This window comes from Stegodyphus dumicola, chromosome X1, assembly GCF_044657685.1.
Source record: "Stegodyphus dumicola isolate Sdum_Otavi_A_Nest chromosome X1, ASM4465768v1".
NCBI classification, from domain to species: Eukaryota; Metazoa; Arthropoda; class Arachnida; order Araneae; family Eresidae; genus Stegodyphus; species Stegodyphus dumicola.
In genome coordinates, this window is record NC_140780.1 from 154,682,283 (window position 1) to 154,698,107 (window position 15,825).

Sequence of the window (15,825 nt, forward strand, 5' to 3'; positions counted from 1 at the left end):
ATACTAGATGTGACTGACTCGACGACATGAATAAGGTAAATTTTGAGTTCATCATGTCCGGATGGAAATCGTAGACCAAAAACAATATCTTTAAAATATCCCTCCTCTCCTCCCCCCTCACTCAAAACGTAAGGATGAATATCATTGATTGAAAATTTGGAGCTTAGGGGAGGAAGGCTTTGTTATTTTTTCCTTTGGAATGCAAATTGATATGTGTTTCGTGGCAAAAGTGTCTCACATAGAACATTTCTAATATTTGAAAGAATTTGGATATCCAAAGCTTAATTTGATGATAAATATAAGGATAATATATACGCCAAGTACTATAAGGCTTTGTAACAGAATATGTTTGTTTACCTTATATAGAGAATATTAAAATCACAATGACTTTATCACATCTAAATCATTACTAACTGGAAATTTTTATGGGTCCAAATATATTCATATAAAAAGAAAAGTTTTAATACTTGGGGAGTCTTTCTAATTAAACTAAGTATTTAAGACAAAATCTCAGACCTAAAAAGTTACCTTAAAGCTGTGATCCAATTATCGTCTTAAGATTAAACTAACTGTAAAAGCACAAACATTATAAGCAAGTAAAATATTAGCTTTAGTTAAATCTCACAAATCGTGAGCTTTGCATTAAAATAATACAAAACGAAATAAGTCTCCTTGACTTGTCGGCAAAAAACTGAAACTTACAATTCAACTGAACACAAATCAAGGTTTTTCACTCGAGGCTGCAGCACACTTTAGACTGAACAGCCCTATGCTAAATCGAAACACGCATGCCACTCTGCACTAATATCCGGCAAAATATTCGAGTAGCGGAAGTCTAATGCAAGCCAAGCGCAGCAGCCGTAAGAGAGCAAAACGTCTACTACAAATCCTGCAGCTACGTTTCTTCCTCTCAATTAAACTGCGCCGCTTGTCAATCATATTTGCAATAAAACCTGATCGGAGCGAGTACACGACAAAACGAGGCACAGAGGAAAGATGGAATAAAACTTTTGTTAATGCAATAACGAGAAGAAAAAAGTATGTTTACGTCAAAAGTTTCATTTACTAATGCAAGTATAGTGTTTTAGTCTACTACGTATTAATGCAATTCTTTAATTATAAAACTAATTGTAGACTGTTATTGTGCATATTGCGAATTCTATAGCTAATGTAATTCAAAATTCAATTTCAGTTATCCGTGATGAAACAAGTAATGAATTAATAAAATGAAGTATTTCTGACAAATATATATATATATATATATATATATATATATATATATATATATATTTCTGTATAATTAACTTTCTCCTAGTTACTTTTTTAATGTGCTTTAAGTTTCGATTTTTGAATGTTCAGAATTTATAGAAGTAGATATTCAAGACTGCAAGAAACAGTTGTTTAATTTCGAGCCAAGTAAAATAAAAGTTATTGGTAATTTAATTACATCGTGTTAAATTATTTTATCTATTAGAATAGTATAAAATGGTAATACAGCTGGATAAAAGTTTTAAAAAAGACTATAAACTCAATTAAATAAATGTGTACAGCATATAGATTGATCAGTAATTGTTTAATGGAAAAGCAGTCATACACTATTTATTTATAGTCTTCTTTATTTTTTAGCGATTCATTGCTCTATGAATTAATCTGACATAAATATGATATTTCAGTTTAATTTTAGTAAACATGTTGTGCATTTTAATAAGTAATAAAATAAATATTATTTTTGTTTAATGTTGCATAGTGAAACTTTACAGTTTTCGTGTATTTAAGTCATGGTCTTTTAGGTCTTGAAAATAAAAAAGAATTTCACGGTTATACTTAGGCTGAAATGGAAATGACTCATGAGTTTAAGAAAATAAAAAAAAAATTACAATGCAAATTTTCATTGAAAGAAATAGTATATCACCTTTGTTTCAATAAAATAAACTTGGTTAATTTTTCCTGTGCATAAATTTTGATGATATAATAGAACACAAGAAAAATAAACTCGCCTATAGTAAAATAGCCCAATAGTGATCATTTTTGTTGTGTATTATTTTACAGTGAATATATTAATTTACAGCAAATAGTGAATTTTTTATGTTAATATTTGAGAACTAATTTTAAGTATATTATTATTTAAACTCATTTCTCTTTTCAATGCGCTACTTTCTTAAAACTTTAGAGACAAATTTTGTACAGCTCAAAGGCGGGTGATTTTCTATCCCACTTTGGAGTCAAAGGTTGGCGGCCAGCTGCTTTTTGTGCCCTAACTTTCTGGACTGAACACGTGTTTTTTCGCGTTGGAGGCGAAAATGTTTGGCTTTCTTCTAAAATGAATACTTTCTAACTGTTTATTACTCCCTGTTTATTAATACTGTTTATTACTAACTGATGTCGTATATTTGATAGAATTACGGTTGAAAACATTCCTGGAAGATTTGCGCGAGAAGGGGTATGTCACTTTTAATTGGGGTTAGAGTTTTCTTGGAAATCTGGAGGTAAATTATTGCCATTTTTCTCGTTGGTGGGAGATAATTCTGAATAAGTATTGAATTGGGTAATTATTAATTTATTGTTAATTTGAACTGATAGTGAATATAGAGGCGGTTCATAGTTTAGCTTTACTGAGGTTTTAAAAGTTGTTGCACGAGAGAAAGGAGCAGATTTGTCCAGATTTTTAGCAGACACAAAATGTAATGAAAATAAAGAGCTGCGCGGACCGGACTGTGTGTGATGCGGGTTCTCTGGGTGGCGAGTAAGCCCACGTTTTCTCAAACAACCTATTCCTTGAAGAACTTGTTTTTATCCTCGCTGGTTCTTTTTGTTGAAAATTAATTCAGGATACTTGTGCTGCGTTTTTAGATTTCTCATGAAAATTAATATTAGGTTTGGTCATCATCTGTTGCTTGCAGTTATCTTCATTGGGAACATCGAATTAAAGATCTGTGGTGTCGTGATTGAAATTATGAGCTTTGCGGACATTCGTCAAAAACTGAATTGCCTAATGTGTCGTCATCGGGGGAGGCAGATTTAGTGACAGATTGTTATTCTGAAAATTCACTGTGCGCGATTCATGAGAAGGAGCTGACTTATTGGTAGGAGTCATCAGACTTTGCTTTACCCAACGATGAAATATCCAACCGTGAGTTCATTAAGCAGTTATCTGACTTTGGTTTTTGACAACTCTGAAGATTTCGATACTATACAGTATTCGACGTATGTAAAGAAATTGTCATGCAGCTCCCCGAGGCCTATAGACTGATGTGTATTCGCCATCCGTGAGTGCAATTTTTTTTTTTTTTTTTTTCGTTTTTGTTTGTTACTGATTACTTAACTAATAGCTGAGAAAGTCAATTTTTAAAATGTTTCATTGATATAACTGAAAATAAATTAATATATTAGGGAAAGTCTTAATGTTTTTTAAAGAAAGTATCCCTGATTTAATGCGTATTGAATATTATATTAAGTAATTTAATTAATTACTAAGTGTCCGAAGATGAAATATTGCTGTATAGGAAATTCGTATATTCCTCAAATTTAGATTTAGATGTGAATTTCAATTCATGAGTAACTATTTAAAAGAATGTAATGATTTTAAGCTGTTTTATTTTTTGTAGAATGTGAAAAAACATTTTAAATGAGAAATTTCAGAAACTAAATGAGTTTTAGTGTTCAGTGATAATTATATAATTCTTTTGGAGTACATTAGTAATAATTTGGGTAGAATATTGGTCAGGATTTATAATGTTAGATGTAAAATTGTGAGTAAATTTTAGAAAATATTTTGTAAAGGTAGTCTGGACAGCTATGTAAATTTATGCTGTTCTAGAAAATTTAATAAATGTTTTTAATGACTTAATATTGTATATTTTATTTGAATAATTTTATATGATGGTCTATTTCATGTCACCCATGTGATCCTTACGTAAAGCATGGTTTCATTCAACGAGCCTGACTATTAAAGTTATAGAGGATGGTGTAGTTGGGAAATTACGTTTATGAGCTGTACGATTTTAAATGAACTACGTGATTCCATTCTTACTTATGTGATTCATCCTTCCCTGGTATTTTGAGGTAGTTTGTGTTTATATTTGAATGAAAAGAGTTTGTGGTTATTTCTGGAGTTTAGAAATGATTGCACTGAGATTTAAATGAGTTTTCAGGAAAGTCAGAGTATTTAGTTTTATTTTAGTGAGAATTAGCATTTGATGAATTTGATACTGACATGCATTTTCATATTTTGCATTTTATTTAGATAATTAAACATTTTTGACTTTTTATACCAAAACACCACTGAGGATATTACCTTTTCAGTAATGACTTTAAACAGTTTGAGATTGGAAATGATAAAATTTATTTTACTATGTTGATGATTTAAGACAATTACTTTAACTTCAATCACCAGTCTCTAGATTCAGATATTTTATGAGAGCTGTTTTTATTTTATTTATTTGATTTTTATCCAGCATCAAAGCGAGCGAAAGTTAAGTAAGTCAGGCAGTTTAAAATATTACTACTTAACAACTTTTAAATATAACATTTTCCATATATTCGAATGAACTCTGATACCAGCTATTCCACATAGCTAAATTTCACTAAATAAGTGTAAATGAAACTTATATACCATACGTTTAACTACTTTCAATCTGTTATTTTATAGAATTTGTATTGGATTATGTACAAATGCCGTTATTTTAGCTTTCAGGCCGTTAAGCGTCTTGTCTTCCAATACTTCTAGGTTGCAAAATTAACAACATATAAGTACAGAAAACATGTCTAAATGTTGTTTGTCCATGCATTGCTCAGCGTCATAAAGAGGACATAGTGGAGAGTTCCTGAGTCTAATATAAAACAGATAAACATTAAGGCAATCGTATCCAGTTAAACGACAGAACAATGTAGTACAATGAAAGCAATTGTAGCACGGTGAAAATCTAGGATAGTACACACACAAGTCCGTGAATCTTACTAAATTCTCTGTTTATCAGAATGAGAGCCGTTCGTTTCTGGTTTTCTGGAAGAAATTCGTTCGGTTTTTATTAAGAAATTTGCACTTTCACATCCTTCTACTCCATAATAAACCGGTATCCTCTCTAGTACTATGGAGTCTGAAGTCAGAAGCTGTCGGCACTCATGCATGTGGTCTGAGTCGTAAGTGCTTTTACCGGCAAGAACCTGAAGAACAGATCTAGAGTGCCAGAAAATGATGAATTTGAAGAAGAAGGCTTTATAGCAGTGAAACTTCTGTTAAATCTGCAAGAATTGCTTTCTATTAACCATCAAAATTAGGGATGTTGACATCAACTTTTCCGAAAAAGAAACAAACATTTGTTATGTACATTATTTTACTTCCTCAATGAAAGAGTTAGTATTAATGTGAATTTTCTGATCCTCAGAAGAACGACTTTCAATGGCATTCACCTTATTATTTGATAGAACAACTGCATTTATAAAAACGTAACTGCAAATGTTTCAAAAAATGCTAGCCTTTTATAAAATAGCTAATTCCCCATTCTTTGAACACTTTTAATACTCTGCACGTACCTTATATACATCAAAGAGCCATTACCTTATATGCACCAAAGAGCCATTACCTTACATACACCAAGGAGCTATTACATTAAGACCACCGTCCATATATAAAAATGGGCTCACCCAGGAACAAAACCACTGCGCGTGCGCGGCTGATTGTTAGAGTATATAAAGCGGCTATGCATTGTCTTTCCAAACATAGGGACATAATGGAAGAAGCACTTGTTTTACCAGACTTCGATAAAGGTCAGATTATTATGGCTGGGCGACTGGGAACATTAATATCAGAAATTCCGCTTTTAGTGCGCTGTTCACGTGCAGTTGTTGTCAGCACATATCGAAAGTGGTGTATGGATGTTGAAACAAGTCGCCGGCCAGCAGTGTGTCGTCGACGGCGCACTGATTTCAGAGAAGAGTGGAGACTGCTACGCATTGTTCACCGTGACCGAAGAGCTACAACAGACGAAATCACCCCCAGCTACAACAGTGGCGATGCGGACAGTGTGTCTCAACACATTGTTTTCTGCGCAGCGTACATTGCTTTGTACCGAAGAGCTACAACAGTCGAAATTGTACTCGTAATTTCTCTTATGAATGATCGGCTACCGGTTGCATCTTCATAGAGAAATCCAATCGATCATTCGAATAGCCTTGTTATGTCATCTGTACTTAATCAATCTTTAACATTAAGTGGTAGAGAACGAAATATTATATCATATACTAAATGTGCCATGTGCCATTAAATGACAGTAATTTACAAGCTGAGATGTAAATCTGGAATGGCTAGAAAATAATACGTTTCCAGTTTCAAACATAAAGAAGCATATAATTTGGATCGATTAATTTTATGATATGCACGAAAAACACAAGCCTTTACATTATATGAAATATAGTATGTATGACAGTTCTTGGAAAAGATCGAGAATTTCAAAGTTGTGTATGATTAAAGAATAGAAAAAAAAATATTGGGAAAATTATTGTGACAACTGGGCAGACTACGCAAAAAATTTTCAGATTTTATGTAAGATGTAATAGGAGTCCCTTCACTTGAATTACTTAGAATAATTGTTCGACAGTTTTGAAGCTTAACATGTAGATATTTCTTACTATACATTAAAATGATAGAAAATACACATTCTATGAGCATATATAGCGGGTTTAAATGTGATCATCGCAATAACAGTGTCCCTTAATGTTCATATGACGTCATCACGGAGAGTAGAAGGAAACACTGGTAGAATAATAAATGATACTTTCAACTTCAATAACTGCTATGAAACGGGGTTTTAAAATTAAAACTCCATTAAATTAAAATTTTTAAATTAGTACTTTTTAAATATATAAGTTTACTTTTCTTGCTTTGTTAATTAATTATAGCCAACTTTTCCTGCACAATGAATTAAATACTTTTAATAAAGCCACAAGAATAGTCAAAAACCAATGTACTCGAAATAGTCGATGTTTATGGTAATGAAGCACGTCATTCAATGATAGTATGTGTCATAGATGAAGCATAAAGTGCTGACAGTAATATGTCATCTATCAGTCATTATTGTGTGCCACACGTGACAAACTCAGTAATTTGTGCCATTTGTGATACAAGAAGTGATGAAGTGTGTTAAAGATGATATGTATCTCTTATTCAATAAACACATGTAATAAAAATTTTATAGCAAAATTTCTAAAATATATGTAGACGGTGATAATATTAAAATACATTTGTACTGGCTTCTAAAAATGCATTTTTATTTTTGAATATTTAATTCTAGTCTGATGGGATAACAAATTTTCTGTTTGAAGATATCTTTATGAAGCCCTATTTACAACTTAAGTTTGTAGTTTTTCATTTATTTTTACTAATAGTTATTTTAATTTGTTACCATTTTCTGTCTTCTTTTATTCCTCTCGCGTTTCCTCGTCAGGTTATAAATTAGCTAGGGTGAACAAGTGTATTTAAACTTGTCAGATTCTAGCTAAATTAACTTTAGTTTGCTGGATAGACCTTTACTTGAACTGTAAATCTACTATTCCTAAGTTTAAACTGTATAAATTACAAGGCGTAGGAAGGATGAAAAGACCCTTTTATTAACTGAAGAAGTAATTTACAAACGGCTATCTTAATACAAACAAACAAAGTTCTTACAAACTTAGCCAAAACTTTTGGCTGCAACTCAAAATAGAAATGTAAAATTAAAACTAAGTTAAATAATTAGCTGAAGATGCACAGAGATAATTAACGTAATTTGGCTATTAGTCCTACCACCGACTTACACAAACCGGGAATTAATATGCATGGCCGTAAAATAGCAACCTTAAATCAGCGAAACAACTCGGCAGAGCACGCTTTGTCTGCAGTAACTCAAACGCCAGCTCTAATAGTATCTTTCTCTCCTACACTGCAAAACATGAGTAACTGAAATATCATTCTGGAAGGAAATGGAGATGACGGAAGATATAACAGATAAGTAACTGAACAAAAACTTGTTGATTTAAAACTAAATGCTTATTAACATACTGATATAGCAAAACTTTTAATAAGAAGGTGGTTATGCTATTGTGATCACACGTTGTTATTTCTTCCAGTTGTCAACTTGAATATCGGTTTCGCATTCTTGCCTCCGAATTATTTTTCCTGCTGATGTAGCTTCTGAGTCATCCTGTTACATTAAACTGATTGTGAATTCTGGCAGTACTCTTACCTTTCAGTTTAGTGTTACGTTATCAGTTTCGCACCGTAAGTGGTCGGTGATTGTAAGCACGTAAGGCCGTGCCGTCTGTAAAATATTGGGTTCAATAAAAGGGTCTTTCATACCCATCTCCTGTTTAATTCCTCTTCAAGTCTTTGCGAGAAGTCGCAAAGATTAACACTTAAGTTAGATCTAGTTACCTTGAATGATAGCGAAGAAAACTAGATCCCACAAATTTTAATAGTTTATTTTCATAAATAGAGTTTTCAATATTGGTATTATTTTTAATTTAATGTTGTGTTACAATTACTGTGAAAACAACGACATCTTAAATTAATCGATTAAAAATGCTTTTATTTCATTTCATACAGAATGCGAGTAATTAAACAGTTTTGTGGGCAAAGGCTTTAATGCTACAGTTTTGAATATTGTTCTCTTTCAAATCTTTTATTAAAAGATTTGTGATTTTAAACAGTTTTGTGATCAAACCTTTCACTGAAAGATTTTTATTGCTACAGTTTTGAATACTGTTCTCTTTCAAATCTCTTATTAAAACTTATAATTGCTTGTTGTTCTGATCAATATTTTGCATATTTAGAAAGAATTTACTCCAAAAGTGACCTTAGAAGTGTTATATCAACAACCACAGCTAAGACATAAGTTGTGCTTTGCAGAAAAAATGGCATTTAAACAGAAAAAAACAAGTTTATTTCAAAGTTTTCTGTAATAGCCTAATAATGCATCTATTAAAGCACAATAAAGGATAATATCCCATATCAATTATAAAATTAAATTTAAATCATCTTGAGCTAAATTATAATTTTCACGATTGTTAAAGATTAATATCCGTACTGAAGTTATCTTATAACCGTAAAATTACCAGCTTTACATCAGATTATCCAAAATAAATTTAAAAAGACACTTTTACTGCCTAAAACATGGAACAGAACGACAGCTTCGAGCATTAGTTAAAAATATATACTGCAAAGACCATTAGTAGAAACTCAGCTCTGATCAAAAGCCATTCTGACACATTTCAGTGTAGTTTGTCGAATACCATTACTTTTTTTACGACAGTATTTGGACAAGAGACAACCAGTACCCCACAAAAAAATTGCCTGTTCATGAAAATATTATCACTAGTGAGAAAAATGCAGTACGTAGCTTTAGGGAGGGGAAAAATTTATTTACGGTAGCTTAATAAGAAAATCGTTCTTCAAACATTTTGTTAGCGTTATTAATAAATGAGGTGTAGCTCCTGAAAGAAATTTCCTGGCGAAAAATAGAAATTTCTTGGCATAAATTAGTTCCTCCTGTGAAGAAATTTCCAATTTCAAGTGAGTTAGCTTATTTCCAGGACTTAGTGATGTGCCGCACCCGAAAATGTTACAAGGAAGAAAATAGATTATTAAATGCAGAATAATATTACATGAAGTACACTGTGGATTTATACAGCTTCGAAAAACTGAAAATTTAGATAAGGTGGAATAGAGTGCCAATTTTGCACAAAAATTTCGGTTATAATATTCACCTGTTTTCTACAGCACAGTATTTTTTCCAAATTGCCTACTGTACTTCATCACACATAATTTTGTCGAGCATGAGTTTTAACACGACTAATATTCTCAAAACATTTTTCATATAAATTTTTTAATTTTGTAGCTACATTTGAATATATATGAGTGGCTTTTTGCATACTAAAATTTGGAGAAAGCTGAATAATAGAAGTACATCTTTTTATAATAATTTTTATCGTTATGAGCCAGAAATGCACTTTACAGTTCCTTGTGCGGCCCAAACGGGATAGTTGTTAGCGATTCTGACTAAAGTATCAAAGGCCCGGGTTCAAATCCAGGAAAAGGCATCGATGTTTCTAAATGTATAGTGTCTTTGGGGCATGGGGACATACGCCGAAAGTGCTCTCGTGTGATTTGGTGGTAGGGAAATGGGGGAAGGGGAACCCTCGGACCCATTCCTAGGGAAGCTCGTTCTCAAATTTGGGGGTGGAACGTAATCGTATTATCACTCATTTGGTGCTGAAGGTTCTTGCCAACGACAGAAATCATCTCGTACTCCTTGCCACGATAAATTTCGCGGGGTTGGTCTGATGAGGTCAGACGAGTGAGATTAGACATAACAACAACAGATTCGTGTTTAATAGAGGTTCCTCAGTGCTTTCCGCACTGGTTTGCAATAGACTCAGCATCAAAATGTCAACAAGTATATTGTCTTTTTCATGTTCAATATGCAAAAATACTGCTTCCATGATACTTACATTATCTGTACGAAAAATCGTGAATAAAGCTTCCGTGCGTCTTGTACAGTAGCCAGTGCAAAAGCTTTGTTAAGAATTAGAAAAATAGTGCATTAAAATCACATATTCGTTTTGTATAATGGGGAACTGATACGAGGAACTCAAGTAATCAATACTCTACTGCATTTAGTCTCATTTTATATGCCATGAACAGGATTATTTGGTTATATCAAAGAAAACTAGGACTACCTGCCTAGTAGATAGAAAAGAATTGTTTTAACTATTGTAAACAATTCAAGCTTTGTTTAAAATATAATTCATAGATTAGTTATTAGCTTTAATACGTAACTAGTCTGGCTTCAATTAGCCAGGATCACAGAAAATGCAATAGCGCAGACGGTATGTGACTAACTACATTTCAACCACAGAGTTAAAGGAATTGAGATTCACACTTGTGGTTAGGGTATTTAATCAGGCGTTGAGTTTGATCCAAGCTTTATATTGTGAGAATTATTGCTCCCTTAAGTAAATTGTTTAGCACGCCATTTTAAACAGTCACTCTTTGAGAACATTATGATTAAGGCACTCTTCCCTTGTTTCTGTTTTTTGTTCCGTTTTCTTGCATTTGAACAATTCTCCAGATAACACATATTTGATGGATACTTAACAGTTTTCCCAAAGTTTACTCAAAATATAGAAGGAATATTTATTCTTGGAAATTTCGGCTAACCATATTTTGGCGTCAAAGTGTATAATACAGTAATACAGTGATTTTTTTAATGCAGTGATTGTTTGACAGCATGTTCAAGAGACAAAACAACATTTTCTCTTCAAGCTTTTCTTCTACACATCATACTATCAGGTTCAATGTTCCTTCTTACCTTCTTCGGGAACATGCAAGGACCTGACTCGGAACAGAGAGCTTACTAAAGCTATGTTCACTAACTGTGGGAAGTAGACAGGATACACAAGAAGGGTATACAAAACCCTTTATTTTTCTCTATTTACAATAATTTCCGTACTTCGGAATACACAGACCCACTACTTGGGGTCTAAACATAAAAATATAAAAATAAAACTAAACTCTAATTTAACTTTAAAATAATAAACGTGAAAGATTGGCCTTATATTAACAGGAAGCCGTATGTAGTACAGAGAACTGTGAACACTACAATAAGTTTAAAAATTATCAAGAGGATTAAAACCTCTGGCCTGGAAGGCAACCAGCAACTGAGTAAAACTTCTAAGGTAAGCTGCCTGCTTCGACTCACTGCTTCCTCTCTCTCGCTTGGAAAAAAGCCCCAACTTAAATACTTGGCGTTCGCCAGACAAACTTTGCATAAATACATTAACGCTTATAATTCTGACCGGAAGTAGAAAATAAGAAGTGATAGTAAAGATTTAAAATAAAATAAACGTTAGTAAAACTTAAGATCCTTACATACTTCCCGCCAGAGTTAATTAGTTTGAAACTGAGGTCTAAAACGACCTTGTTGAAAACTTTTAGCTCTAGAATCTAACGCGAGGACAATCTTTTACAAACATTTTTCGCTAGAAACTAGAAATTTAAAAGAAAGAAATTTGTTTTTACAATAGCAGCTCCCAGGACACACAGTTTTTTTTCATCTGTACTGCATCTAAACAGGAGCTTTTATTCAAATCTTGTTCCTTCCAGAGATCTGGAAGGAAAACTAGTTTAATGAAATGTTACACAATGAAATGGCAAGTAACATGTATAATTATATTTCTCTTAACATTCTTATTTCATTCATAACTATTTTAGTTATCTCTCCCCGTGCTCTCTGACATGTGTTGTAAAAGAACACCAAACACGAATGTGTTTATGTCTATGTGTTCAACACTTCCTCCTACAATCAAAACACTAACGTGTTAAAATTCAACATACCAAGACCTCGTAACACACCCTAATTTCAACTCTAAATCCTGAGGTACTATTCTGAAAGTGGCTAACTCTGAAGTGTAGCGTCAGAGAGCCTAACTACATCATTCAACCTTTAACACATATTCACCATGATTTAGTCTTTTTACAGTCACACGAATAAAAGAAAAATTTTAACATTACTTTCACTTTTACCATATCGCGGTATTTCTTAACATTTAAAATAACAGTTCACATTGTATATAAGAACATATTAACATGCCGTTAATTTTACACATTTGAAAACATACATTAGTAGTACATTGTTAAATTCTATTCTTTTCAAAGCAAGTGCCAATTCTTTCTACATTGAAATAATACATTTCAAAAAGTCTTTCAGACTAAAACTTCTTTCTTGCCAGAATGTTTTAAATAATATTTATACAATAACTTTTTACAATATTTAAGTCTTAACACAACGCTATTATACATCAACTTTAGTTTTACGCGCGAGTAATTGAAAAACATAATACCAAAATCGGTAACAACTCATTTCTCGCCCTTTTGGCGATAAAGGTAGACCTCGCATGAGGTAAAACTTCTTGAAATCTGCCACTTGCAGTAAGAATGAAAGAGTAACTTAAGTTTGCAAAGTAACATAAAATTTTACTTATCTTTGTGATATTCGGACATTCTTTTCTGGGCCCAGTCCTGAAAGGTAGTGCAGATTGTTGTTTGATTTATCCTCCTTCTTGTACGGGCTCGCCCTTCAGTGCCTTCCTCTAGATGCTTTCTTTTTTCTCCAGTTCGGTCACCCTTGAATACCTTCTTTTTCGCTTCTGCCTGTGGTCTTGGTCGTTTGATGGCAGCTGGTCTTGGCGGAACCGGGAAACTTCTTTCGTGTTCCTGCTTGGACCTCGTTGCTAGCCGTTCAAATTTTCCTTGTGACTTTTCCTCCGTCGCTGGTGGCCCTTCCGCAGTTCGGCGACATTTGCTGCAGAGAGTCCTGTCGGTTGAGTAGATCTTCCGTTTTAGAGCCGGGTTATAGTTGCCGTCATTTCTCCTGGTTCTCTTTGCATACGTCGTCCTTCTCCCTTCTTCATTCTGGGGGTGTTCGTGAGCTCTCTTTTCTGGACGGTGGAACGGCTTCTTTTTCTTGCTACCTTCAATTTTCCCGCGGGGAAACTTTCTTTTCACTTGCTCCTGCCTCTTAATGGCTTGCCCTTGTACTTGTTGTTGTTCCACCTCTGGAGCTTGTGCCTGCGGTGTCTGCCGTGCCGGATCCTGCGAAAGATCTGAAAATATTTGCATTTTATTACGATCATAGTAGGGTTTGATTTGATCAATGTTTGCGGAGCAGGTTTCACCATTTCTATCTTTTAACACTACTACAGCAAGAGTTATTTTTTCTATGACATATGGTCCTTCAAATCGTGGAAAAAATTTGGCAGTTTTATCTTCTGGTGCTGAAGAAAGTGAATGCTTAATTTTTAATACTTCATCCCCTACTTTATAAGTTACTCCCCGTCGTTTCAAGTCATAATATAGCTTTTGTTTTCTCTGTGCTACTTCAGTATACTTTTTTGCTTCTTTAATTAGTTTTTCTATATCACCCATTTTAAATTCTGGGGCTCTTTGTTGCACATAAAATAATTTATCTACCGGCGTTATAATCTTTCTGCCTAAAAATAACTCAGCAGGAGTTTTGCCCGTTGTATCATGTTTTGCGGTCCTAAGGGCGAAAGCAAATTCATTGACAGAGTTATCCCAGCTTTTATGAAAATTTTTAACATAACTACGGATAATTTTCACTATATTTCTATTGACACGTTCCGCTATATTTGATTGCGGCCGATACGGGACCATTTTTAAATGATGTATGCCCAGTTTTTGGCACATGTCTTCAAATACATTACTTACAAATTGAGGACCATTATCCGATATAACTTTTAGGGGCGCCCCGTATTTTAAAATATATTTATTTAAAATAGAATCAGTAACTAATTTCGCGGAGGCTCGTTTTAAGGGAACAATTTCGGTCCACTTACTAAAATGATCAACCATAACAAGGAGATAGCGACTTTTATTTAACTGACTTTTTGGGAAAGGGCCCAATAAATCGATGCCAATTATTTCATTTAGAAATTCGGATTTAATACTATTTAGAAACCCGGCCGGGCGGAAATTAATATAATTAACTGCTTGACATGTTGGGCAGGACTGGACATACGCCCTTGTTTACATTTGCAGTTCAGGAAAATAGACTGCCTCGCGTACGCGTTGGATAGTTTTTCGAATACCAGCATGAGAAGCTAAAGGGCTGTCATGTAACTCCTGCAGGATATTTAATCTAAGACTAGCTGGGATAACAGGTCGAAATTCGTTGTTGGAATTCGTAGTTTTTGTATAGAATAACAGACCATCTATTAGTTCGTAATGGGCCGCCCTATTTCTTATCGCGACAATATCTTGGTGGCTAAAATTTTCAGGATCTTTTAAATACTCATAAATGCTTCCAAACTCAGGATCCTTACCCAGTTCGGTTATTACAGTTTCTCGGGAATTTATTGTACATGCTGTGAGCATTGCCACCTTTACGGTATTACCTTCTTCATCTATCTTAATTCTGGATAGGGCATCTGCTACGATATTTTCCTTTCCGGGGGTATGCTTGATTACCAGATTATATTCTTGTAGCTTGAGTGCCCATCTTATTAACCTTGGGGATACGTTTTCCCTGAGTACAATCTAGTTACCGCCGCATGATCAGAGTACACTGTTATTGGCGCCTTTCCAAAATAGACTCGGAACTTTTGCACTGCTAACAGAACTGCAAGTGCCTCTCTCTCGGTCGTGGAATAGTTTCTTTGTGTTTGATTTAAAGTTCGGCTAAAAAATGCCACGGGCTGCTGATTTTGCGAAAGTACCGCTCCTACCGCATAATCCGAAGCATCCGCTGAAATTTCTAAATTCTCATCCTTTTCAGGAAATTTCAACACAGGGGCTTGCGTTAATGCTTGTTTTAATTTTTCGAAAGCACTATTGGCTTCGGCCGTTCACGAGAATCTTGCCTTTTTCCTTTTTAATTTTAACAATGGTTCAGCCATAGCTGCAAAATCTTTTATAAAGGACCTATAATATGAACAAAGTCCTAAAAAAGAAGAGAGCTTCTTTGCCGTGTTTGGAGTCGGATACTTTTGTACAGCGATTATTTTTGATTCGTCTGTCTGTATTCCTTTCTGAGATATCTTGTATCTCTTGTAACCTAAATATTTTAATTCAGGGGCTGCAAATTTGCACTTTTCGACATTAACTTTTAGACCGGCCTCATTTAATAAAGAAAACACCTGTCTTAAATCCTGTACATGTTGGTCGAGATTATCACTAGTAATAATGATATCGTCTAAATAGATAAATGTGGACTTTCCAAGAACAGGTCTTAACACAATGTCCATACATCGCTGAAATGTTGCCGGCGCCCCTGA

General features: G+C 33.8%; 1 protein-coding gene across 1 annotated transcript in view; it reads left to right on the plus strand.

Annotated features, from left to right (window-relative positions):
- The first annotated feature begins 2,839 nt into the window (after window positions 1-2,839).
- The window catches only part of LOC118197024 (epithelial sodium channel subunit alpha-like), a 215,544-nt gene continuing 202,558 nt past the window's right edge, over window positions 2,840-15,825 (plus strand). The window contains exon 1 of the mRNA XM_085807588.1: window positions 2,840-3,266. Within this exon, the coding sequence (XP_085663714.1) occupies window positions 3,223-3,266 (44 nt within the window). The 5' untranslated portion in view covers window positions 2,840-3,222. The remainder of the gene's footprint in view (window positions 3,267-15,825) is intronic.